We start from the raw sequence: 26,731 nt of genomic DNA on the forward strand, positions 1-26,731 counted from the left end.
AGGATGTTTTGGGTGATGCAGGGGTGCACAGTCTCCATCAGCTGGAGAACTGGAGCAGAGATTGTCTTCATTGTGTTTAGTGCAGTGATTATCCCATGAAGGAAACTTCCATGTTTTCTGGGTACTGCACATTTTGGGGTAATTCAAGTTTGAGAGTGGCAAAGGAAGACAAAGTGACCTGTCCTTTGGCAAACATAAATTACATTTGGGTAACTCACCATGGCATCTTCAGGGTTCCAGGCACTTCTTCCTACACATTACCTACTCCCTGGCAGACTGTGGTCAGTGTTTGGAGCTGTCCTGGGAAGGGCTGTGGACACTGCTTGGATTGTGATGGATTGGCCTGAGCAGAGCAGCCTCCAGAGGGCTCACTGTGATCAGCCTGCTCCATCCAGTGCACTGTAGTGAGCTGTAACACAGGGGTGTGAGGGCACCACCTGTGTGCCTTCTGTCTCTCTGAGTGCTCCAATGAACATTTTCACTTGCAGGATGACCTGATGGATGTGGTAGCAAGCATAGATTTGTCCAGGAAAACTGTGAAGAGGATCCGGATCAACTTTGTCTTTGCTCTAATTTATAATCTCATTGGAGTTCCCATAGCTGCAGGTGTGTGAGTGCTGCCTGCACTAATTGGATTGGGCTCAGTGAGTAGAAGATTGCAGTGATTTACTGTTGTGTGGGAGAGTTTCCATTGTCTTTATTTCTGGCTGTCTGTAAGGGCAGAGTTCTCTGCCCAGGGACATTGCAGTGGAGTATGTGTGATGATACCTTAAAATTTAGCTTTTATATTTTTCAGGTTCTGTGCTGTTTTAGTGTGGAGTTCTGAGCTTCCTGTTAAGTGTTTGTAAGCTCTCTTCACAGAGTAGGGAGACAAAACAATTATTTTTTTAGCTGGGGATCAAGGACAAATGATCCAAATCTCAGGCCCAAAAAGCATTAACAATGGTGAACTGAAGAGAGAAAAACAAGAAGGATGGAACTTGATCACCTAAAGCTGTAACTGGACAATTAACTCCAATACCTGAATGGAGCAGAACTTATGGAAGTGAGAGGCCCTGTGAGCAGTCAGGGATTTTGTGACCATTTGGGTCCATCTTGGCTGTGGCCCTGGCTGGGCTCTTGTGCTGCCCAAGGTGGATCCATTGAGGCCTTTCAATAAATCCCTACTCCATTCTTTAGCTCTGTGTAGTCTCTGTTCTACATCAGCCTTCTCAAGGCATCAGTGAGCTGTCTTCTTCCCACACTATGGCTACTATGGATGTGCTCAGCACACCAGAATAGCTTCAAGATAAAAGATTTATTGAAAGAGCCTGATCCTGTGAACAAGCAATTTTATTGCAGGGTGGACAGGACATGCTACCCCTGAGTTTCAGGCTGAGGTTCTAATTGAGATAAACCAGAAATCCTTATGTATTAAATATTGGGTCATTTAAACTAAATTCCCATTTACTAAACAATTAAACAACAACTATAACTGGACAGTCCGTGTGAAATTGTATCTATTAATATTTGAATAATGAAGTGTTCCTGCTCTGAACTTACTGCTGATGTAATTTTCTAGGTGTCTTCCTGCCCATTGGTTTGGTTCTGCAGCCCTGGATGGGATCTGCAGCCATGGCTGCCTCCTCAGTCTCTGTTGTGCTTTCTTCTTTGCTCTTGAAGATGTGAGTAGGAATAGTCTTGTGGTTTGTGACTCGGATTTGAAGCTCAGGTCTTTTACTTTGAGTGACAGAAAATAAATGTGGAACTGTGAGAGATTTTGAAGAGCAGTTCACAAGTCTGTGTCAAGCAGACAGCAGTGTTTAGAAATGTAATTTCTAATGGGAAGAGATGTACAAACCAGAAGTGTTCAGAATGGGAAATTTCTTAACTATTGTATTTGCAGAGTGCCCCGTGGCAGGAAGGAATGATGAATCTGACTCCATGTTCTCAGAAGGCTAATTTATTATTTTATGATACTATATTATATTAAAGAATACTGTATTAAACTATACTAAAGAATACAGAAAAGATACTTACAGAAGACTAAGAAGATGATAATAATGAAAACTTGTGACTCTTTCCAGAGCCCTGACACAGCTTGGCTGTGATTGTCAATTAAGTCAAAACAATTCACGTGAAACCAATGAAACAATCTCCAAATACATTTCACATGTGAGCACAACACAAGAGAAACAAATGAGATAAGAATTTGTTTTCGTTTTTCTCTGAGGCTTCCCAGGAGAAAAGCCTGGGCAAAGAGATTTTTCAGAAAATGTGACTGTGATACTTAATGGCCTTTCTGTGTTTGTGAAAAATCTTGTTGGTCAAATTATAAATGCCTCTGACTTGTGCATAATCAGTTCATATTTCAGTGTGCTTCAGAGGTATTGATATATTATTGGAATAATTACCAGTATAGCTGGATGGGATGTGCCTGAGCTTGTCTGGCCCTTGCTGCTTGACCAAATAGTGGCAGCTGTGGTGTTTTCACCCCAGAGACACCTTTGGTTAGCTGTGTGCTCCAGCTGGGCACGTGGAGGCAACTCCAGGCATGCAGGAGCTCAGGTTTACCTCTGGCAGAGAAGCTTTAAGGTGATGGGGAAGGAAAGGAGTCTGTTCTGATGGAGGGTTTCAATCCAGAGCTTTATTCTGGCCCACAGGCCTCTGAATGCAGCAACTGCTCCACCAGAACTCTCAAACTTTGTGGTTGCTGTTCCTTTTAACCCCAGGGAGGGGGGAGGGAAGGGGTAGGAATCCCACCAGCCAGGTACAGGAGAGGAGGTTTTAAGGGACAAAGGACACCTGGATGGCCCAATGCCTCCCCAGGGGTAGAGGGCATCTTTTGAATTCTGCCAATCACTTCTGGAATGCCAGGATTGACAGACAGCAGGGGGCAAAGGAGGGGGGAGGAGAGGTGACTGACACACCTGGCAGGGAATTATCAGGGAGGGATCTGAGGTTATGAGGTAAATCCTGGAAGCACAATGCAACAATACAGTTTGGTTTTTCCTTCCTTAGGTACCAGAAGCCGAGTTCTGAGAAGCTGGAGTTCCGTGCCCGTGGCCAGCTGAGGCACAAGAGCCCGTCAGAGATCAGTGTGCACGTGGGCATCGAGGAGAGCGCGGCTGGCTCCCCCAAGCTGAGCCTGATGGATCGAATCATCACCTACAGCAGGGCCTCCATCAACTCCCTGCTCTCAGACAAGCGCTCCGTCAACAGCATCGTCCTCAGCGAGCCAGACAAGCACTCACTGCTGGTGGGGGACTTTGGGGAAGATGATGACACAGCCTTATGAAAGGCTCGCTCCTCCCACCCCACTAAGGCAAAACAAAAATACCCTGAAGCAAAAAACACAACCAAAACAGCTCTTGTGAGGTCTGTGCATGTCCTGATCCTTGTGGAGGTCTTCTGGATGCATTTCTTCTTCAGTGTAGAGGTAGTTTTTGCAGTGACTTTCCAGAGTCTTTCATGGTTTTTAATCTAGACTTACCAAATATATCTGGTGTGGGGCTGTTGATGCTCACAAACAGGGCTGTGTTCCCATCCCATGGAGCTTGCAGTATAGCATTTATTTTGGCAAATTGTCAAAATACAATTAAGGAAACTAAGGAAGCAGAAGCTGATTTCCCAGCCTTATACCAGGCTATTTTATGCATAGTGGAGTTCAGTACTGTGTTAAAAAATTGTGAATTTGCATCTGCAAAATCCTGGAGGTTCTGTTTGCAGAGAGATGTGCCTTAATTCAGAACCCTCTCACTCCCACAGCCTGCCTTCTGCCAGAAATGGGTCCTCTCAAATGCCTCTTCTTGTTGTCAACATCTGGTTCCAGCTTTTCACACTCCAGGCTTCAAATCATCTCCATGGGATCCAGATTCCTGCATGGCAGCAAACAGGGAGGTTTGGGGCCATACCCACACTGAGCTCTGCCTGCCTTCATGAAGGTTTGGGGTTGGGAGGTTTGCTCATTCCCAACCTCTCCTAAGCCAAAAACTCCTGCAACACCTGAATGCAATATCAGTGTGAGGTGGTTTTAGCCAAAGTGTTCAGCTTTAGGAAGGAGCAGTGCTCACCACCAGGATCTACTGGCACTACTCCAATGAACCTGGGGAGTTTGTCACAGACTGCCTTTAAAGTCTTTACAGTTCAGGCTTTGCCTGTGAAGTGTCTGTATTCTAGAAATGGCCCAGCATCAGTGCATTGGTTGATCCAAACCTCCTCTGCTTGTTCTGTGCAGATCCAGGCATCATGAATTCAGACAGTTGTCATTTGTTGCTGAACTGCAATATCAAAATGCAGCTCTTGATCATGAAATCATTGATGTCAAAAATATCCTCATTGAGAAAGAGATGCTCATCAGCAGTAGCTGGTTACCTGTTTGTTACTCACTGAACCTTGCTGTCCCCATCCCCTGCTGAGGCAGTCATTGGTAGGAATTGCTGGGTTCAATAATGTTGAATTTCATTATGAAGTGCAGTCTGTGATCTAAATGTGTACCAGTTGTGCTTGTAGAGGAGAAATACTCAGTGTGGTGAAGACAAAGAGATTCTCTTTAATGTTCTGCTTTTTAACTCAAAGCCTGATGTCAGGGCATAGATTGTGTATGTAAAAAGTCCTGAGTAAGCAGCTCTTGCATTTTATCTGAGAACCACCAGAACAATCCCATTGTGTGAGAGCAGAGGAGCTGTGCTGGGGGATGTGTTGTTAGGAAATCAGGGTACCTGTATTGCAGTAAGGGGAGCAGTATCATGTGCTGCTGGTTCAAGAAACAAAATATTTCTGTAGCAGGGTTTGGGTTCCTAATAGCTCTACATGAATATAGAGTGTTTTTATAAATTAGATTACAGCTGTATGTAATATGTGGTGTTGTTACATGCTGAGATCTACCACTGCACAGCCATTCCATGAGGTTTTGTTCTCAGTTTGCAGCAGCAGAGCTGTTCTTCCAAAGCAGATTGTTACCCAAAGCTGTTTGATGTGTGAGATTGGGTTTTAGTGCTTCACAATCACGCAAAGATTTCAGTTGTGTTGTTTATCAACCTTCCTTCTCGTTCCTGGCACGGTTGTGCAGGTGCAAGGGAGGTGTTTACATATTTCTGTCTCTGCTGTGGGTGGTCTCAGCCACCCCTTCAGATGGGAGTTTCAGTGCTGGCTGGGGAGTGGATGGCTTGGAAATGCCACATCACCTCCCACTGCAGGAAACAGGGAGATAATTCAGGGTTGAATTCCTGGTTAGTAAATAAAGCAGCATTAAGAGCTTGTTAAACAATTTCCAGATATATTTTTAGAGCACTTTGTCTTCAACCTTTCTTTGTCCAGATGCTGTGTAGGTTGAATGTTTACAGCTTTACCTCCAACTTTTTCCCAACACAGGTGTTTTTTCTAGGCTTTATAGTTTTCTGTGAAACTCAGTGTTTGATCCAGGTACAGCAAAATAAGGCTCTTTTTCCAAACCAGGACACTTCAAAAGGTGCAGGATGATTATCAGGGAGTAAGGAACAGCAGCTGCTGGCTGGGAAGGATGTGAGAGCAGCTTGTAGGGACAGCCAGAGGATCAGGCTTTGGGGAGAGGAAATAACTGAGCCCAAGGCAGGGTGGGGGCAAGGTGGTTGTGATAAACTCAGATTTTTTGAAAGCAGGTTCTCTGTCCAGCACTCCCCAAGGGTGAGGTAATGACTTCTAGGATGTTTATCTTAAGATTAAAATATTACAAAAGGTGCTTTACGTTGAAGAACCAAAATCCCTTTCTGTTTGAATGTACAGTGCAAGTGGAATCATGTGTGGGAGCTCAGTGTTTTCCCAAATGTAAATGTTTTAATATGTAAATAGGTTGCTCCTGTTGGAGACAGTTTGGATTCAGAAATTTAAACTATCACTTGGAAACACTCGGTTACAAACAATATTGTATTATTCCTTTGTCTATTTTATTGTTTTCTGTGTCTAGCTATTTATAAACCTATCCTATTTAATAAAAAAGTACATATGCTCCAGGCTTTAAAAGTTACTCTTTGAATCTTACCAAACTTACTTTTAAAAGAGTTTAAAACACTTGAAATTTTATACAAAAAAAAAAAAAAGAAAAGAATGGGAAGTTGCCAGAACACAATGGAAGCAAGAACACACTTTTATTTATTAAAGACTATGCTTGCTTTTTTTTTTTTTTTTTTTTTTTTTTTTTTTGCTTGGAACTTTCAACAAAATGTTTTAAACTGGAAAGCTTTTGTTATTCAGTTTTAGGGATGAAGAATGAAGAAGTGAATGCTGGTTGGAATGTTAATGTAGGTCTGTTACAGTTCTTTGCATCTCAGAACATGTTGTCTCACGTTTCCTATTCTTTTAAGACTGTGCCTCCATCATTCTAATGGCAATTATAAGCTCTGTAATAAAAATGTAGCATCCAAAGGCTGGTTTAAAGCATGTTCCTTTAAATATTTGCAGCTGTCTCAGCAAAAGGCCAAGGATTGGTGTAGTTCCAGCTCTGCTAAACACAACCTTGAGCAAACGCTGAGCCTTGTAGAGCTGGGGGCAAGTGGGGCTGGTGCAAGTTGGGAAATTGTGGAATAATCTCATGTAGGAGCATCCCTGTGTTAGCAAATGGAGGAAGAGCAGAGGCTGCTGGAGCTCACACAGTCAGAACCTGTCCCACAGAGCCCAGGACTGAGGTTTGTAACATCTCCAACCCTTTGGGCAGGAGTTGCCAGAGGTCACTCACCCTTACAGTAAAAAAAGGGTTTCTTGTGCTAGGATGAAATTTCCCCTGTTTTGGTTTGTGCCAGTTAACCCTTGTTCTGTCACTGGTTTTACTGAGCAAGTCAGGTTCAATTTGTATCCAAGTGTTTCCAGGATGAAGAATTTTGCTTTGCCTTAAGATCCAACTCTGTAATTTCATCCTCCTAGGATGCCTCAGGCCTAGTGTGCCCCATCAGATGTGCAAACCCACAATTTTAGCACTGGTTTGCAAAATGCAGGTTTGTTGCACAAAAATAGTAAGCAAAATATTTGGATGTGTTTAATTTAGGCCTTGAGTCATTTCGAATTAAGGCAGTGTGAGAGCATTCTCATTTCAAATGGAACTTTTGTTTAAGCCCTAACTGAATTAAAAATAAAATAAAATTTTAAAAATCTCATTAAGTAGCCAGGAGGCCCCACATCCGATGGACTAAGCTGTGATACATACAAAAATCTGCATTTGTCTGGCCAGCACCCTTCATTGTGGTTCAAGAAACACCAACTTTAATACAGAACTAAAACTTGTTAAGACTCTCCTGGAATTTAAAATGTGTCTCCTTTCCTGAAACCTGACAAGTCAATGATGTTTCCTAAGTAAAAAGGAGAGCTGTCCCAGAGTCAATTCTGTTACAAACCCCTGATTTCAGTTTTTCTTGAGCTCAGTTTAGCAGAGCCTCACCTCCCTTGGTAGCAGTGAGCACATGTGAGGGGTGAGCAGAGCTCTCACATTCCATAGCACTGTTTTGTTAAAAACAAAAATGGGTAAAAAATTATGTCATCAAATTGAGGTTCATTCTACATTGTAAAAATCAGTGGAACAACTACCACCTTTAAGGGCTCTGATAGAAAATGATACTAGATAGATCATGGAGGATTCATGTTAATTTAAAACTCTCTTTGGCAGTAGAGAGCAATGCTGTGTTCCTGCAGCCTGCCACAGCCAGGGTTAACACTGGAGCCTCTGCAGCTGCTGCCTCAAGCATCACCTTTGCAGGCTTGATGGAATCCATTTTCCATCTTACCAGCGTGCAGTTCCTGCATGGATTTTTGAACCACTCCCTAGATGCTTTCAGTTCAGGGTGGCTACATCATCTTTTAAGATGCTCTTTCTTTTCTTTTTCCTTTTAAAGTAACGTTTTTAGATGACATCTCTGCAGAGCAGTATGACAAGCCCTTAAGGTCAGACTCTGATTCCAAATTCAGCATCTGCCTTGATAGCAGAGCTGTGCAATGGGCAATGTGAGGGGTTTTTTACTTCCAGCTGACTGGACAATTTAAGAAGTAGCTGTGAATTTGTACCATGTCTGCTTGGTCATGAAGGAAAACTGCTGACCAGGTAAGACTGGCATGTCTATATCCCATTAAACACACCTCTAAAATAAATTTTTTAAGGAGAATTGGAGGACTGTACACACACACAAACTCATGTCCAGGAAGAAGAGACACAGAGGACTCTCCAGCATTTTTTAATTAACCCCTCAATCAATTTCATGCATGGACAGCCTGAAGCCCTTTGTCCCTGCAGATGTTGGGAATGACGTTTGCAGGCATTGGCCAGGTGAGGGAGCAGCCAGGTGTCTGCCCTTATTCTCGGAGCACTGGGCCTGTTTTTTAGGCAGTTTTTCCTGAATGGGTGCTCTTTTACCTTTCCTACACGATCCTTGTGCTTGGATATTGAGCATCTCCCAATGCAAGGAGAACAGAGCACTCAGACCTTGTGCTGCAGCCAGTTTTCAAGGGGAGGTTTAAACTGCAGCGGGTGGTTCTAAAAGCAGGAAGTTTCTGCAGCCTGGGTCACGTGACACGGATGGAGATGCAGATTATTGGTCTCACAAACACACCCCAGTGCACCAGAGCCTTTGGTCTGCCTAAACTTGTCTAGTCCTGTTCCTCTTGGATAAATGAAGCAGGATCACGCAGGAGAGGGATGTGCAAGTCTAAAGTACAGCTGCTGCTTCATATTCCTAGGAATGACTTCCTAGGAGGGTCACAGGTCTAACCCCAGCTCCTTGGGTTTGTCATTACCAGCCCTTTGCCCTCCTGGCTTTGCTGCATTGGTTAATTTAAAAGTGCAGGGGTTGAACTGTTTGCATGGGCTTTTTTTCTTTAAATATTTGCAGTATATTCTAAATATTTCACAACAGGAGGGAAGGACAGAGAGGTGACTCAAGCGTGGAAGTGAGCTTTGAATGTGTGTCCGTATTTCTTCCCTGTTCTTTATAACTCCTTTTATAAGACACAAATTGTCATGCCTGGGCCATTTCCCATCTGTAATTGTGTTCTGCCACCTCAAGTTCTCATGTGACATCCTCCCTATTCCTTTATTTCATGTTCTTCACACCAAAAAATGGAGAAAAGGCAAACAAGGATAAAACCAGACAAGACTGAATGAGCTGCACTTCTGCCAGAACAATGATCTTTGTAAGTGCATCAAGATTGCTCCAGGCTCCTTATCCAAAACTCTCCTAACCTATGGGATACAGTGGAACTGGTTCTATTCAGTAGAGTCCTCTTGGTCATCTTTATTTATGGCTTGCTTTGTCCTTTCTTGCTCAATGTCCTGTCTACCTGGGGATCCACCAGCGTCCTGCTGTCCCTTTTCCCTCAGCTGGCACGGCTGTGCCAAATCGCTGTGGGTGCCCAGGTTACTGTGTTCGTGCCACCACACACTGTAACATTGCTGCTTCACACTTTTTTACCTCTAGGAGGTGACAGGAGAGCTTTTGAAATGAAAGCCTTGTCCTAATGAATGAACCCATTTCCCAGGGAAGGCAGGGCTGTGGGCAGCAGCTGGGAAGAGCTTTCCTTTCTGAGTCAGCATCGAGGAATTTAACCTTTGCCTTCGGAGAAAGCAGCACAGCATGAAGTACAGGAAGAAAGAAAGGGATTAATTTCAGAACAGTTAAATAGTTACAGCTCTTATAGATCCAGAGAAGCCCTCCCTTATCCTCACCAGAGTGCCTCTAAGGTTTGTTCACCTGCTGTCACCTGTGCTTCTTGGCAGGTAGAAGTGGCTCCGGCCAGCTGTGCTTCGAGCAGGGGATCCCAGCCTCTGAGGGGAGGCTGGATTCAGGACCACTTTAGGATTTGACTCTCAGGCCTTGGTGAAGGCTGGATTCACAGTGACACTTCCAGATGTCCCTGCCCACAGGGGACACTGCAAGCACTGTCCAGGGGCTCTGGGTTACAAGGCTCCACCTGGTGACTGCAAGGTTGGGTCTGATTTGCTATGTCACAGGAGGGACCCCTGGGTAACCCCCAGGCTTACTCTGCAGTCAACACTGAGACCATTGCTGCACCTCATTTAATTTGAACCTTGATTGTATATTTACAGCAATATGAGATAATCTACAGTGGCACACACTGACAAACTAAAGGGATGTTCCTGGTCTCCTCCATCCTAACTGGTGACCACCTCACAGGAGATTTCATGCCACCCACCAGTTTGTTCCCACTTGTGTATGTCTTGGAGGCCTGTCCAGGCTTTCCTGACTGGCAGCAGGAGACTCCCACCCTTCTGCCTCAGGCTGGGTGTTTTCACCCATGTGAGAGCAGTGCATTAGTCTGGCTCTCCAGGTACCTTTGTGTTTCATTTCTTGTCAGTGCATGCTCATTTGAATCAGAGAATCTTTTAGGTTGGAAAAGGCCTCTGACACCACTGGGTCTGATCTTTGACCGATCACTGCCTTATCAATGAGGACTGAGAGCCACATCCAGTCCTTCCTTGAACACCTCCAGGGATGGTGACTCTACACCTCCCTGGGCAGCCCATTGCAATGTTTAACAACCTTTTCCATGAGAAATTCTTCCTGATGTCCAGCCTGACCCTCCCATGGCACAACTGGAGACTGTTTCCTCTGATCCTGTCCCTATTCCCTGGGAGCAGAGCCCGACCCCCCCAGCTGTCCCCTCCTGTCAGGAGCTGTGCAGAGCCACAGGGTCCCCCCTGATCCCCCTTTTCTCCAGGCTGAGCCCCTTCCCAGCTCCCTCAGCTGCCCCTCATAGGACTGACTCTCCAGACCCTTCCCCAGCTCTGCTGCCCTTCTCTTGACTCCCTCCAGCACCATCCTGTCAGCAGAGAACTGATTTTGTCACCACCACTTTCCCAGCGGTAGCTGTACATTTTTGTGAGTGTGGCAAAAAAATAACTCTGTCAGCAACAGAAAGGTCTATCCTATGGGCAAAAGACAAAAGACCCTTTTTCACCCAGTACAGTGCATTGCACTGTGCTATTGTCACCCAATGCACAGCCCAGTGCACTGCTGCACGTATGTTGAGGCAGGTGATTTTCGGCTGCACCCAGAACCTGCTATGAAGGCAAGGAGTGACACAACAGGGAATGGCTGTGACCTGACAGAGGACAGGGTTAGCATTGCCTCCAGCTCTGGGGTCCCCTGCACAGGAAGGACAAAGAGCAAGTCCAGAAGAGGCACCAAGATGATTGAGGGATGGAATACTACACCTATGAGGAAAGGTTGAGAGAACTGGGATTGCTCAGCCTGGAGAAAAGGTGGTTTTGTGGCCTTCCAGTACCTGAAGGGAACCTACTAGAAAGAGGGAAAAAGACTATTGACAAGGGCCTGGAGTCACAGGACAAGGGGGAATGGATTCAAACTGAGAGAGAGGAGGTTGAGATTAAGTTTTAGGAAAAAAAATCTTCCCTGTGAGGGTGCTGAGGCCCTGGCACAGGGTGCCCAGAGAAGCTGAGGCTGCCCCTGGATCCCTGGCAGTGCCCAAGGCTGGGTTGGACGCGGGGACTTGGAGCAGCCTGGGATAGCGGAAGGTGTCCCTGCCCACGGCAGGGGCTGGAACGAAATTATATTTAAGGTCTCTCCCAACCCAAACCACTCCGTGATTCTACTAAACCATGCTGCTGCAAGGTGTATCCCTTCAAACAGTTGTTTTGTCCGCACTTGTCTTGAGAAGTATTTATGTAGGTCACTTAAAAATACCCCGGGTTTTGTCTCGTCCTTTACAGTCGACGCGTGGCCTTCCCCAGGCCTATGGCTCAGCCGCGAAGTGCCTGACCTTCATCAGAAGGATTCCCGCCAGCCGACACACGTTTAGACACCATTTATGGGTGATTTTCCCTCAGATAAGGTGCGGAACCGTTAATTTCGTGCTCGGGGACAGGACCCCACACTCTCCCGACGCCCTGAGGGAGCGGCGGCTGCGTGTGGGACGTGACCGGGGCTGGCGCCGCAGCCCCGCCCCCGAGAGGCGGGCTATCCGATGATGGACAGGAGGTTTGACCAATAGAAACGCAGAGAGGACAGCACATACCAATCGCTGACGGGAGGGGCGGGGCCAGATGCCCTGGGTGGTGGCGGCGCGGGCGGCGCTGCGGCAGAACGCGGAGGCGGCGAAGCGGAGCGGGTTGAGACGAGTGATTGCGGCCGCAAACATGTCTCTCTCCAACAAACTCACCCTGGACAAGGTGGACGTGAAGGGAAAGCGCGTCGTCATGAGGTGAGGCGTTGCGGGGGGAATGTGCGTCGCCTGAGGACCTCCGTGCTCCACGCTGGGGCCGGGCCGGTGCCCCCCGGTAGCAGCCCCTTGCCCCAGCCCGGCACGTGTCGATTTGTGCGGGTTTATTTTTATTTTTTTTTTTTGCTTGCTGGGTGTTGGAGAGGCTCCTGCATCATCGTCGAGCCGGCCCGGCTCCCCTGCGGGGGCCGTGGCGGCCGGGCAGGGTGTAAATCCCGGCCCGGCTCTGCCGCCCTGGATCACCCCGCTCACACGTGTGTCGGCCACAGGAGGCTGCAGGGCAAAGCCGGCCAGCCTGCCGTGCTTCTATTCCACAGAGCTGCCCCAAAAAAAAGCTCATTTCTCAGTAATTTTTTTTTCCTTAATGCAAATTGAAAAACCATTGCACTAAAAAAGTGAAGATACGGCTCTGCTCAGCTGTCCAAATACCAATAATAATTAATTTCTTAGCAGGAATCGAATCAGAATCACAAAATGGCCTGGATTGGGAGGGACCTTAAAGCCCATCTCTTTCCATCCCCATGCCAGGGGCAAGAACACTTTTTGCTAGACCAGGTTGCTCCAAACCTCTTCTAGCCTGGCCTTGGACGCTTCCAGGGGTGGGGTGTCACCGCAGGTTTTCATCACATCCTGGTCTGAAACCCTAAAATAGGCAGTCATTGCTTATTTATAAAGCATCAGTGCCTAAAAGCGTAATGTTATAATTGTTGCCAGGTCCTAGGAGATAAGGGCACGAAGGTACGTCGTGATATGTCCTGCTCGAAATACTTTAATTATGGGGTAGTTTGTTCAAGGTCACTATAACGTGGTTACCGTGTGTGTGTTATCTGCTCTGTGAGTAAGCAGGGATAGCAAAAGTATAGCTGCTCTTATTTGCAGTCTGACAGACAACTTGCTCTTTTTACCCCTTGTCTCTTCCTCCTCGTTTTGAACTAGTTCCCTAGTTTGATTAGCAGAAACCAGCCCATGTAACAAGAACTGAAGAAGCTTGCTCAGGATTTCCGTGCACTTTCTAAGTCTGGTCTATCAAAAGATCTCTCTGTAGAAGTCTGTACCTGACTTTTTTTGGCCATCTGACTGGTTTATTTCCATTTCGGAGTCATGTTACAGAGAGCAGCCTTGCACTGGCAGGCGATGGGCTGGGTTTGCCCGCTCAAAATCTCCGTTAATTAATGCAAATTAATTAATTTTGCTGTTCTGTGAGGGGCTACCCAAACACAGCAGGTGAGCTGCCAGGCTCCGTGTCTTCCGTCTGCATCTCAGCTCTCTGAAACGAGTCACCACGTGCTCTCAGTAGTACTAAAATCGATACCTCTTCTTTTTCTCCTCATGTTCATTTTAATTCTGTGTACTCACATCCTGCTTAGCTTCGGGTCCTAGTGCCGAAGCTTCAGGAAAAGTTGAGAAATGGGGAGATGAGAGGGCTCAGGGGAGCTCAGATTTCAATGGTCTGTAGGGGGCAAGAAGGCTGAGCTGGACCTTTCTTTTGTAGTTTTGATGGCTCTGTAAAGCAAACTGACCTTTTATTCTCTCCTTTTAGGATAATGGTGCTTTTCTTTGCCCCTTCTAGAACTCCACCGCTGTGCTGTGGGACTGCCAGTTCAATTTCTTTCTGCTCAGCTACTCCTGTTTTGGTGGCAGCTTTTGTCTTTTCTTCCCGTTTGTTTCACGTGCTGAGTGGGCTGCAGGGGGATTCATTCACGCAGCTTGCTGAACGCGAGGTTTTTAATGTACAGGAGGATGGAGGATGCACACTCTGCTCTCTGCTCCAGCCATGGGTGTTCCCTCCCGTAGCTCAGTGGGCAATTTCTGCCTCGGCGGTTACGCAACGCGGCTTCCTGCACATGGGCACGAGGGATGCCAGGAGAACGGGCTGCTGAAACTCCTCCCTGCCTGCCCTCCAGCTGGCACGGCTCGGGAAGTTACCTCGAGATCCAAGTCAGGTCTTCCAGGGAGAATGTGATAAGCCACAGCAGGGAGATTAGAGCTGCAGAAGACAGAAGTTAAAGCTTCCTTGAACTGCTGTTGGCCACAGTAGTGCAGCCAAGTATTTCTGAAATGTCATTTGAGGACACAAGGTCATCAGTCGTTGTTCATTCCCTTTCCTTTGGATGTTCCTTGTTGGGGATCTGAAATGATATTGTTTAAATATGAAAAGTTCTGTCTGGGTTGATTTCCTGCTCAGCATTACTGCTGCTCTGGTCCTAAGCATTAGGATGTGTTGATGGCCCAGCCTTCCTGAGTTATTCTGGCAGTGGTTGTTCTCCATTTGTGGTGTTATCACAAGCAGAAATGGCTTATAACACATTGATTTCAGAACAGAACTTGTCAGCAGGGCAGAGGTGAACACCTAACTCTAACTGTAACAGTGTTTTTCTAGCCAGAACCTTTACTGGCAGGTTCCCTCACTCATTTGTTGAATATTTAAAGTTAAATGAATAAGTAATAAAATAAATTTGTTGAATATTTAATTTTTCTTCTGATTTTTTTTAGGGTTGACTTCAATGTTCCAATGAAGGATCACAAAATAACCAACAATCAGAGGTGAGCTGTAATTTCCATCCCAAATGGAGGCCCCGAGGTCTGTTGTGTCTCTGACTTCACCCCAGTACCTGGAACATTATCATGATTAAACTGTTATTGCTCATACCAGAATATTAAAGGTGTCAGAGAAAGTTCAACAATTTTTAATTAAACCCTCTGCAGTTGCTAGCAAACTACACTTAAATACAAGGCTGATGCTCACTGTGGCTGCTGTGGAAAGCATATGCAAAAAAATCTGTTATTTTAGAGATTAGCTTAAACTTCTTAAATTGGCCATGGCCATTTCACAGCCACATCCCTTAGTGTGTGAAAGTTGTCTCTCTTACTATCCAGAAGTCTCTGTGCCTCCTGCCTACCCTGGGGCTGTGGTAACTTGTCTTTGTTGGAATAAATGTTGCTGTGTAGCACACAAAACCCTGGAGTTTAGAAACAATGATGCCAGCTGTCTTGCCCTGCTGGTCTGCCACTTGCAGGAGGTGCCAGCTTTGCTCACCACAGTGTTGTCACTGCTCATCATTTCTCTACAGTGCAGGATCCCAGAGTAACCCAGGGAGCCTGGTAGTGTTCAGCTGTGTCCTGGCATTTCTTAGCTGAGCAGTCAGCAGAACTTAGATTACAAAATGCATTTTAATTCCATGTCCTACATTGCTTGGAAGGTAACAGTGAAATGTATGAAAACAGGCTGGGATGGAGAATTTTGTTGATGTTTCCTTAAGGAATTGTTCTGTCCAGCTCTTGTGCTGTTTCTTTTGTCATTTTTGAGGGACAGCTCCCAGGGCTGGAAGTGGTACTAATCTGCTTGCCTGGTAAACTCTAATTGAGTGCTTATTAATTGGTCTGTGCTGTTACAGAATCAAGGCAGCTGTTCCTACCATCAAGCACTGCTTGGACCATGGGGCCAAGTCCGTGGTTCTCATGAGTCACCTGGGTCGCCCGGATGGTGTCCCCATGCCTGACAAGTTCTCCCTGGCCCCAGTAGCTGTGGAGCTGAAGGCACTCCTGGGCAGGTAAAGTGGAAAAGCAGCCTGGTGTGCACCAGGCCTCCCCTGCCAAGGGACCTGGATGTTTTTCTTTCCACCAGGAAACTGGTGAGGTTACAGTGTGTGTCTTGTGTTTGCAGGGAGGTCTTGTTCCTGAAGGATTGTGTTGGTGCTGAGGTGGAGAAGGCCTGTGCCAATCCTGCTGCTGGCTCAGTCATCCTGCTGGAGAACCTCCGGTTCCACGTTGAAGAGGAAGGCAAAGGCAAGGATGCTTCAGGGAACAAGGTGAAACTTCCAAGTCTGGCTTTTTACCTGCTCTTTGCTGCAGATTGACAAGGAGCCAGCCTCCTCTCTAAAGCACTGATTGTGAACCTGCTCTTAACAGCATGTCAGAGATCTTTAGTTCAGCGTGTCCCACTGTTGTGCAAAAGCTTTGAGTGGAATACAGTGAATTTCCAAGATGAAACAGCTCAAGTGAAAGGCTATAGATGACTCAAAAAATGAGAAAGAAACAAAATAGAGCTGTGCTGCTTGTTAGGCTTCAGTATTGGATGCTAAAATGAAAATCAATTTGGAGACAGTTTGTTGCCACCAGGCCCATAAGAATGATGCTTCCTTTTTGGGTTATGTGCCTTATATTTCTGCAGCACAGGGAGTATCAAACCCTCCTCTAAGCCTGCCTGCTCTTCAGAGCAGTTCTCTAGAACCAGGCTGCCTTGCACCTCTGACATTTTGCTGAAGGTCAGCAGAGTATTTGCTCCAGACAGCTGCTTTTCTTAGCAATGGTGACCCCGCTGGCTTACAGAGATCCAGTGCTTGGAGGGAATGCTGACATGGAGTGCTGCCCTTTATGGGCTGACACAGGACTCCTGCAGCTTAGAACACAGCACAGAGTTGGTGAGCCTGTGCAGATGGCAGGGGGAAATTGAGCAAATCTGGAATTATTCACTGCTAGAACTGTGTGCCACTGCATGTATAGTGACAGGGAGAAGAGTGGGGCAAGAATTTAATTTTTTTGGGGAGAAGTCCCTTGGTTTTGTGTGTTTCTGTAATTCCCAGGTGATTTAGCTGGGTATGTGCATATGGAAGCACACACTGCACTCAGTACAACAGGGGAGAGGTGCCAGTGTCACAGCTGCCTCTCCTAACAGAGGTGAAAGTCAGTGCTATGCAAACAGTGCTGCAGTACAGGATTGCAGGCTGCTGACTGGTGCTTAAACTGTGTTTTCCCAAAGTAGATGCAGTGGTACTGGTTCCTTCTGTCAGAGCCTCTTGTGTTCTGCCCACAGATGGTCCTGGTTCCAACTGCAGCACTTAGTCTCTGTGCAGCCAGGCAGTTTGCTGAGTGAAGGAGCAGTTGGCAGCATTGTTCTACAATCTCTGTGGTCCCTTGCACTTGTCTCCTGCTCAGGCCCTGCTAAAGGGGCCCCCAAAGCTGTGCTGAGCCCTGCTGCCATCTCTTGGAGTGCCTTCCTGCCACTGTCCCTGTGGTGTCACATCTGGGTGCTGGCAGAGGCCTCCCGTGGGGTGCTGAGCTGACTGAGCAGGAGAGCCCTTGGAGAGGGGCTGGCCTGACTCCAGTCTGGGCTGCTCCTCTGCAGCAAGGGGCTGCCAGCTACCTCTGAGCAGTCACCTGCTGCCCTAGTGGGCTCTGCTGCCTCCTCATGCTGGGAGGGAGAGCTGAACTGCATAAGCCATCCTGTGAGGATTTAGTAGGATGCTTGGAGGGGTCTTTAACAGAAATACACCTGTTCTTACCCACTGCATCTTACCCACTACACTTAACTCTGCATTTCCAGCATTGGCTGCTGTCACTGTGGCCTCTTATAATGTGCAGGCCTTTTATCAGGCTGTTCATTGGTTCATCCTCAGTGCAGTCGCTAAATCAGTCCTTCAGGAGCTCAACCTTTTACTTGTGTCTTTTGGAGATTGTGCTTGCTTTGTCCAGTCAGTGAGCATGGATTTGTTTAGCCTGATCTCAGCATTGCCTTGTCTCTCCACACCCTTCCTGTGCTACCTGTGTTCACCACACAACACTGGAAGTCTGTTGGAGAGTGACAGAAAGGTTTTTGGTGCTGCAGTTCAGAAGTGTGAACAGGCCTCAGCAATAGCAGTCTAGGGGAGTTTAAAGTGGAATTTAAACCATTTAAGCTTTTTTGTTGCTTCTGCTGCACTGGGAAAAAGCAAATGAAGACAGTGACCCATTGGATGAACTGATGAGTTCCTCAAACTGACCTTTGCTTTGGGTTTCAGTCAAATAGCTGACTTTGAGCTCAGATTCAGAGTCAAAGTCTCAGGGTACAAACTTGTCCTTTCTCTTTTTAGATTAAGGCTGAGCCTGCAAAAGTGGAGGCTTTCAGAGCCTCTCTTTCCAAACTGGGAGACGTCTATGTCAACGATGCCTTTGGCACTGCACACCGAGCTCACAGGTGGGTACCCATTTCCCTTCCACAGGCAGAACTACAGAACAATATCTGCTCTGGAAACACATCAGATACTGCCCCTGAGGAGTTTTAACTTCCGTTTGGGCTTATCCCACTATCATTGTGCTGTGTTTGTTCCTCAGTAGTGGATTTACTGGAGGTAGTTGTCATCAGTGTGTGCTCTTTCAGGTTGTTTTGGGGTACAGGAGAAAGCTGAAACAAGATCTTAAGACTTGCATTGACTTTTTTTAGACTTTGAACATCTAATGATTACTTGCTTAGAGCTTGTATAAATTGTCCTGTAATCACAACAGCCCTCTTTTCCAAAAGATGCATCGCTCCAAAGTTATTATTTCATGGAGTGTGTTTGGATATGTGTACTTGCAGACAGACTGCAGTTGTCCTTTTGGAAGAAGAAATCCCCGCTCTTGGCTATTCTTACTTGTCCTCTGGTTTGTTGGATCACTAGTTGAGATGATAAATGTCTTGCAGCCCAATATTTCTATGCAAAACCAATGTCAGAAATGAAGCATGCACAGCTGTCTTATCAAGCTAGGAGAGCAAAGCCCCTGTGTATGTTTTCATGCAGGTGGTAGCTGTTCTCATTGCTGCAGCTGACTGAAGAGTTGGCTTTGTAATGCTGTGAGACATGGGGGTGTTTCTACACCTCCATGTCTCACAGGAAAAGGAAATGTTTCCTTTCCTCACTTTTTACTTTAATTCTGCAGCTCCATGGTAGGTGTCAATCTGCCTCAGAAGGCTGCTGGCTTCCTGATGAAGAAAGAACTGGATTATTTTGCCAAGGCCCTAGAGAGTCCAGAGAGACCCTTCTTGGCAATTCTTGGAGGGTAAGACTAAAGAACATTGTGACTGTATTTCTCTAACTGCCCTAACAAATGACATGTTGTTTAAGCTTTCCTTTCTAGTGTACCTGCAGTTCACATTTGTAGCTGACTCCTGAGATGTGGATTAGAGAGGAGCTAATTGATACATCTGCTCTTGTGATGATACAATCTGGCTGTTCATTGTCATTCCCCAAATGGAGACAATGCCCAGCAGTTTTTTGCCCAGATGAGCCAGGAGAGCAGTTAGAGCCATGAGATGGCCCAGAGATTGTCAGTGACCTTTCCCCCCAGTTCAGGGTACAGGAGTGCTCAGGCTCAGCACTCTGTAAATTGACACGACCTCTCATTATGCAACAGGCTGGGGCTGCATGGGCTCTGCTGAGCAGTCAGGGGAAATTGGGCTCTAAAGGGCTAAATGAGGTGTATATTTAAATAGAAAAGAAGAAATGGAGGGCTGAATAATGCTCTAGTAAATTAAATTTTAATGCTGGCTTGTTAACTTTAAAAATTCTCTCTTCTGCCCATTCCGAATAATTCTTTTGTTGGACCATTCTCTAGAACAGCCTTGGCATACCAAAGTCACAATATTCATAATTCATTGGTTTTCCTTTTCTCTCTTACAGAGCCAAAGTTCAGGATAAGATCCAGCTGATCAATAACATGCTGGATAAGGTCAATGAGATGATCATTGGTGGTGGAATGGCATTCACCTTCCTCAAAGTGCTCAACAACATGGAGGTACGAGGAGAGCAATTCTGTGTCTGCTTCTAGTGGGGAATGTGGTCTGAATGTCCCTTACATGTCCTGGGATTGAGCACTGGCTCTCTGCAAGAGTAGGGACCACTGAGAAATTACTTGACAATCTCTTTGCAAAACTCAGATTGCTGCTATGTCTCTCCATGTGCTTTTAGAAAACAATCTTTCCAGAATTGCTGTGTGGGCAGTTTGGGTGCTGATGTTCTCTTGTGTCATGACCAGGACCTAAATAAACACTACTCTTAAATTTCCCAAATGTTTCTTTTAGATTGGCAACTCTCTGTTTGATGAAGAGGGATCAAAAATTGTCAAGGACCTGATGGCCAAGGCAGAGAAGAATGGTGTGAAGATCACTCTGCCTGTTGACTTCATCACTGCTGACAAATTTGATGAGAATGCACAGACTGGGGAGGCCACGGTGGCTTCAGGCATTCCTGCTGGCTGGATGGTAGGTTTGAATGGGAAAGGGATTGACAGGAGGAACAGTAAGGAATAGGGTGGGTAGGGCTCCTCTTAAAGGAGTAGAAAGAGTAATTGTGAGCCTTGGCAAATGTTTCTGAGGGCAGTCAAGCTGTGTGGAGTTTGTTGGTTTAATGAAATTGAAGCCCTGTTGTTTGTTCTGAATTTTTAAGTCTAAAGTAGCTTCTGTGAGATTTGGATTAAAACAGCAAAAAAAAAGTAGAAATCCCTTTTATTTGACTAGAATTTAAGTAGGGTTGGCAAAGTTTTCTAACTAAGGCTTCAAGAATCTGACATTGATTTAAAACTGACTTACTGGAAGATTAAGAAGTGTTAGGAAGATAAATACCCCTCCAGACTCCACTCTCCTGCAGCAGCTGCTGGCAAATCTGTCTGTGAATAGAGAGAAATTCTTGTTTCTTGTCTGGGGTGAGGGGAAGCTTCTGGCTGGGCATGGGTGATTTGAGCTGGGGGTCAGCAGTGAGTGACTTTTCTCACTTCCCTTAGGGCCTGGACTGTGGCCCTGAGAGTGTGAAGAAGTTTGTTGAAGTTGTGGGAAGGGCCAAGCAAATCGTGTGGAACGGTCCAGTGGGAGTCTTTGAGTGGGACAAGTTTTCCAAAGGAACCAAAGCCCTGATGGACAAAGTGGTAGAAGTAACTGGAAAAGGCTGCATCACCATTATTGGTAAGTAGTTGTGTTCTTCTGTTTCTAAATGCATGGAGGAAGCTTGTGATGGCCAGCAGTGTGATAAAAATACCAGCCAAATTATTCTGTTTGTGCTACAGGTGGTGGAGATACAGCTACTTGCTGTGCTAAGTGGAACACTGAGGATAAAGTCAGCCATGTCAGCACAGGAGGTGGTGCCAGCCTGGAGCTGCTAGAGGGTAAATCCTCTTTTATCTTCATTTGTTTGAGTAAATGCAGAGTTCTGGGTGCTTTACCACTATCATTTATCAGGAAAGCACAACAACAGTGTCATGGTTTGATGCTGACCTCTTCCACCAACCAAAACAAAAAAAACATTCCCCTAAAAGTTCTCTACTTTTAACCTCCTATATTCTCAAAAACATATCCATGTTCTCAGTAGCCACACCAATACCAATATTCAAATCTCAATACTAATTAATTTAACCACAAACTCCCAAAAAACTCACTTCCTTATCAAACCAGGACACAGAGGAATGTCTTTTCTGTGCCACCATGTGGAGTTATATGTAGCTTTGGAGCTACAAGCTCCTCTTCTCCTGTTCTGTAGCCCTCACAGAGGAAGAGAGGAAGGAAAATGGAATATTCCTGCAGACAGCACAGAATGCCTCTCCCAGAAAGCGAAAATACTGGGATAGAAAATAAGAGTGGGCTGGATTTTATCACTGATCCCTCAGGATATGCCAACCAGCCTGTTGAAAATGCTCGGTTTCTGATAGGGAAGCCTCATCAGAACAGTCTGGAATTCTTGCTAGAAGTCTCTTCTTCCTGTTTGGAATTCCCTTGGTTTTGGGGAGCCCTCTAGTGCTCACCGACAAACCTGCACGAGGGTATTTGGAATTCAAAATGGCGAGGCTTGAAGGGATTCTTGTAACGAGTTCCATTGTTCTGTAAACGACTTTTCATTTCCTCTGGTAATTTGCTGTTTCCCAGTGTGTGTAAATTATCCAATGCTGTCAACTCCTCTGGAGAGGAGAAACTTCAATAAACTGCCTTGCAGCTGCTGTTTGCAGGAGTAAGATGGGAGACAGAGCTTTTGTTTCTGTTGCCTAGGGAGTGATGGGGAAGGGAAAGAATGCAGATGGCTCGAAGGAAACGCTGTGTATTCAAAAGCACAAACTTGTCTAAGTTTTGGCCCAAAATATGGGTTTGTGTGTGTGATCTTTTAAATGTAACGGAAGTCTGGCTAATTAGAAAAGCTTCTGAAGATGAAGAAAGGGGAAAAATCCCTGAAAACTCAGCAAACTAGTGAGTTGTGAACAGTGTTAGAATTCAGTCCTGCTGCACAACTTGAGCATTAGAAGGTTGTTTTTCTGAGGAAAGGCAAAACCAGAGTGGTGTCTGTTTGTTATTAAAGTAGGACAAAAAGCTAAAAATGCTTTAGAAAATGTTGTACTTTATTAATCTAGGCCCTTTTACTCATAGTTGAGAATATTCTTTGATTCCATCAGTTGGAATGAGACATGTAAATGTCTCAACCTGAGTGTTTTAGTTATTTAAAGACCTGAGACTCACAGGAGGCTTTTTCTCTTAATTCATTCTTAAAATTTCCACCCCACTCCCCAGAATTCTATTTACATGCCACTAGGGTTTTAAAAAAGTATGCAGCAACTCCCTAAATCCAGTCAAAACTCTGTTTGCCATCAAATTTAATGGAAAAGGATGTTGGGTGTTTGGATCTGGCCCTAGCAGAGACTCAGACAGAAATGTGCCATTACTGTTAATTGACAGTTGATAGCTGGGCTGTGTTAGGAATCTCTGCTGACATCTGAGTGCAGCTGTGCTTTGGGTGGATTCACTGTGTGGAGCAGGCCCATGGAATCACTGTGGTCAGCATGGAGCCAAACTCTTCCATTTTCAACCTATGATTCCTGATGCACTTTTTAACATTACATCTCTGAATGTTGTCAAGTTGTTTGAGCACAGAGAGGTCCTTAACCCTGCTGCTGTGTTTTCTCTGCCCCCAGGTAAGGTTCTCCCTGGTGTGGATGCCTTGAGCAACGTGTAGAGAGCAGAGCCCCACGCCCGGTCCCGTGCACAGCCCCTGAGATCCAGCACTTCAGCGCTTCCATATTCCAGCTCTGCCAGAGGCAGATCCCAGAATGTAAACCAGAACGGGACCTGGGAGCAGGAGGGAGCAGCAGAGAGCAGAGATTTTCCTGACTGCAGTTTACATGATGTGGGTTTGTCCACTGTTACCCCACTTGAATTAACGTAGTGAGTTGAAGCTGTTGTTGTGAATTTAGAGTGTATATATTTATATTTTGCCTTTTCAAAGAGATTAATCCCTGTTAGACGTATATCTCAGAAAGGAGTGCACTGTCCAGCTTCCATCCTAAAGGCATTTCCATCACTTGACACGGTTCAGAAACCAGAGGGGACTCCAGGTTTTTGGAGGTTGGTTGTAATAGCTGCTGAATAAATATATTTCAAGTGCTCCCAGTTGTATGTTGTCCTTATTTCAGATTTTTAGAATGGTCTGCATTAAAATGCTTTCTAGCATCTGGAATCTGAGCTGTTTTTCCTATTTGCTCTAATTATAACATTTCTAAATCTTTTTTGTTTGTCCAGTGGTTCTATAAGCACCCAGTCATCATCAAAGTGAACTTGGTTGGTAAGGAAGTAAATTGCCACAGATGAGCTGTTATGTTAAAACTTCAATGCCCCTCATAATAAAGTAAGGTGAAATTTTCAATGTGCAAGTCAAGTAAGAAAAATGCAAGTTCAGCTGCTTGTCATCTAGAGAACTTGCCTCATAGTGGGCAACTAATGTATTTCATGTTAATAGGGGGAGAATTCTGAAGACAGGTACAAATGAAGTCCCTGACAAACCGAATTGCAATGTGCCTCTGTTCCAGTTTGTTGTCCTAAAAGCACTGAAAGTAGCATGGTAAAACTGCACAGTTGGACATGGAGGTTTGTGTGTGGCAGAACTGCAGGGACTGTCAGTGAAGGCCCAGCAAGGTGCTTCCAGTGCCTGGAGCTGGATTTCCCTGTGGGCTGCCCTGTGCTGGCTCCTGTGCTTGCTGCAGGGCCAAAATGTGAGCACAAAACCAAACCTGGGACTTCTCCAGCCTCAGCCTGGCCTCAGCTTGGGGTTATGGCAGCAGTCACAGCTGTGCTCTGAGGAGAGGCACTGCTCCAGCTGAACTGCTGCTGCTTCTGCCTGCTGGATCCAGGAGGAGTGAGTGTGTGGGGCAGGCAGGGCCTGGTCTGATTCCCAGTGAAATCCCAGCAGTGGTGCCCCCAGGAGGTTCTGCACAGCACAGAGCATTAAGGATGAGCCATGGAGGGAATCCCTGAGGTAAGCAACAGGTCACAGCATGGATTCTGCTTTTCAGTTCATTTCTATATATGAAATACTACTAAAACACAATGAAAGTATGTGTTAGAACAGAGACACTCTGCCAAATTTTACGTGGTCATGAGGGGGCGTGAATTAAAACCCAATAATTGCTGAAGAGTGGTAAAGCTGCTATGAAATATATAGCTGTTATAGTTTAAAGCTAAAAGTGACTATTGCAAAGAAAGTAGAAATAATGCAAGTTATGGCAGCACTGTGGTCTCCTTCTCCTCTTCCTCCCCTCCTTTGTAACTCTCCCAAGCATTGTCTGATGGCACATGAATGATGCACATTTTTGCTGTGCTCTGCTCATGTTTTCCAGGCAGGGGTGCAGACCTCCGACAGCTGCAGGAACGAGGCAAAGAAAGGAGGGGGCTTGTCAGCCACAAAAAGACCATGGATTTTGGAAATCCACTACTACAAAAACAAACATTCCACCATGTCTTGTAACAGATCCTCGTTGTCTGGTTCTGGCAAACAAGACCTCGTGACAGCACAGCCCGTTTTTGTGTCACTCTTGTGCCCCTGTGCTGCTGGACTCCCATGGAGCAATAACAGACTTTCCCCCAGCCCTCCTTTCTGGGTGTTTACAGTGGAAGGTTGGTGTGTGGCCCAACCTCTGCTGGCTTTTTCCTCTCTCCATCAAAAACAACAAAACAAAGCTATCTGTAATTAAATACAGCAAGCAATAATAATGCTCTGTACACACACATGTCTCTGCTTAAAACCATTTTTCCACCTGAATTTGAATGCTTCCTACTCCCATCTCTGAAATATCCTTTTGTTTCCATATGGCTTGTTTTGTGTACTGTACTGTGTTCAACACAGGAAACATGGCACAGCAGGGCCAGAGAGATAACTTTAAATAAAAATGAATTGTAAATAAAAATGGATGAAGCATGTAAACAGAAGACCATATGAGCTGAACCCTTGATGGCCAGCAGCTGAGTATTTCACTGACAGACTTTCCAGGGCCTTTCTTTAAGTTTTGCCTGCTAATACTTCTTGGACAGCTTGGCTTTTACATTTTTATTGTTTTTGTTGAGAGTTTCTGGGGCAAGGAATGGTCCCTGTCAGAAAAATGGTGGAAGAAAGTTTAGAAGCAAAGCTGTTGCAGAAAGCTCATGATGTGATGGAGGTAATAGATATACAGCAGGTTTAGGGGGCTGATACTAAGAGCCAGGTGAAATAAAAAGTAAAGAACTTAAATCCTTTGGCCACACCTACCCCATGGAACATTCCAGACTGGGGCAGAGGGGCTGGAAAGTGCCTGGTGGGAAAGGCCCTGGGGGTGCTGCTCAACAGCAGCTGAACATGAGCCAGGTGTGCCCAGGTGGGCAAGAGTCCACTGGCACCTGGTGTGCCATGGTGGGGCCAGCAGGACCAGGACAGTGACTGTCCCCTGAGTGGGCACTGCTGAGGCCAGTGCTGTGTTCGCTTCTGGGCCTTTCACTTCAGAAAGGAGATGGAGGGGCTGGAGCACGTCCAGGGCAGGGAATGGAGCTGGGAAGGTGCCGGAGCCCCAGGAGCAGGGCCCAGCCTGGGGAAAAGGAGGCTCAGGAGGGACCTTTGGCTCTGCACACCTCCTGACAGGAGCGGACAGCTGGAGTCTGCTCCCAAGCAACCAGAGATAGGATAGGGGAGGTTCAGGTCGGATACAGGGAAGAACTTCGTCACGGAAAAGGTTGTTGAACATTGCAAGGCGCTGCCCAGGGAGGTGGCGAGCTCCTCATCCCTGGCGGTGTCCAGGGAACGACTGACGGGGCACCCAGCGCTCTGGCCTGGCTGGCAAGGTGGGGGTCGCTCGCAGGCTGGGCTCGCTGCTCTCACAGGTCTGTTCCAGCCCCGCCGGTGCCGCGATTCCCCTGGGCCGAGGCGCGCTGCCCGCAGGCAGCCGGCGGCTCCCCCGCCCGTGCGGAACTACAGCTCCCGGCCGGCACCGCTCGCCGGCCCGCCGGGGGATGCCGGGCGCCGTAGTTGCAGCCGCCTGCTGAAAGTTCCCCACGGCATCGGCGGGGGGCCCTTGCCGGAGCTCCCCGGCGTGAGCGGCCCGGGATGGATGTGAGGGCGGCCGCGGGGCCCGGCGGCCGCGGGGTAAGGGCGCTGCGCGGGGAGGGCGCGGCCGCGGGGCGAGGCCGGCGGCCGGCGCGGGGAAAGGCCGGCGCTGTCCCCTCAGGCACCGCCCGGGACGGGCCCCCCGAGGCGGGGCAGGGCAGCCGGGTGTTGCCGCTGCCCTCACGGGCATCTTCTCCTCCTTCCCCGGGCGGTGTGGGGCGGTCCCGGGGCTCAGCCCGCGCTGTTGGCGGCTCTGGGGGAGGCGGCGAGGCTCGGGGGCTGCTGCGGGCTGCGGGAGCCGTCCCTGCTCCTCGGTGCGGCCCCTCCCCGGCTCCGCTGTCCGGTCCAGGTGGGGCCGGGGATGTTTTGTTGCCCTGTTGCTCTGCCCCAGCCGCCAGGGATGGTCCCTGCTCTGCCCTTCTCCT

The 26,731-nt window shown here is 46.8% G+C and overlaps 3 protein-coding genes across 3 annotated transcripts in view; all 3 read left to right on the forward strand.

Annotated features, from left to right (window-relative positions):
• The window catches only part of ATP7A (ATPase copper transporting alpha), a 29,500-nt gene extending 23,389 nt beyond the window's left edge, over nucleotides 1–6,111 (forward strand). The window contains exons 21-23 of the mRNA XM_084213051.1: nucleotides 489–606; nucleotides 1,562–1,664; nucleotides 3,001–6,111. Coding sequence (XP_084069177.1) covers nucleotides 489–606; nucleotides 1,562–1,664; nucleotides 3,001–3,277 — 498 coding nt within the window. The 3' untranslated portion in view covers nucleotides 3,278–6,111. The remainder of the gene's footprint in view (nucleotides 1–488; nucleotides 607–1,561; nucleotides 1,665–3,000) is intronic.
• Nucleotides 6,112–12,027: 5,916 nt separating this feature from the next.
• On the forward strand, nucleotides 12,028–23,345 carry PGK1 (phosphoglycerate kinase 1). Its single transcript, XM_084212982.1, has 11 exons — nucleotides 12,028–12,177; nucleotides 14,689–14,739; nucleotides 15,591–15,746; nucleotides 15,860–16,004; nucleotides 18,045–18,148; nucleotides 18,871–18,990; nucleotides 19,611–19,725; nucleotides 20,012–20,191; nucleotides 20,710–20,887; nucleotides 20,989–21,087; nucleotides 22,876–23,345. Exons 1-11 carry the CDS (start codon nucleotides 12,113–12,115, stop codon nucleotides 22,914–22,916), a joined length of 1,254 nt encoding a protein of 417 aa, XP_084069108.1. The 5' UTR covers nucleotides 12,028–12,112; the 3' UTR covers nucleotides 22,917–23,345.
• A 2,903-nt stretch (nucleotides 23,346–26,248) lies between these two features.
• AMOT (angiomotin) overlaps nucleotides 26,249–26,731 on the forward strand; it is a 58,454-nt gene continuing 57,971 nt past the window's right edge. Inside the window, exon 1 of the mRNA XM_084212855.1 lies at nucleotides 26,249–26,345. The gene's annotated coding sequence lies outside the window, so the exon portion shown is untranslated. The remainder of the gene's footprint in view (nucleotides 26,346–26,731) is intronic.

The sequence above is a fragment of the Fringilla coelebs genome, assembly GCF_963513975.1.
Source record: "Fringilla coelebs genome assembly, chromosome: 11".
Classification (NCBI taxonomy): domain Eukaryota; kingdom Metazoa; phylum Chordata; class Aves; order Passeriformes; family Fringillidae; genus Fringilla; species Fringilla coelebs.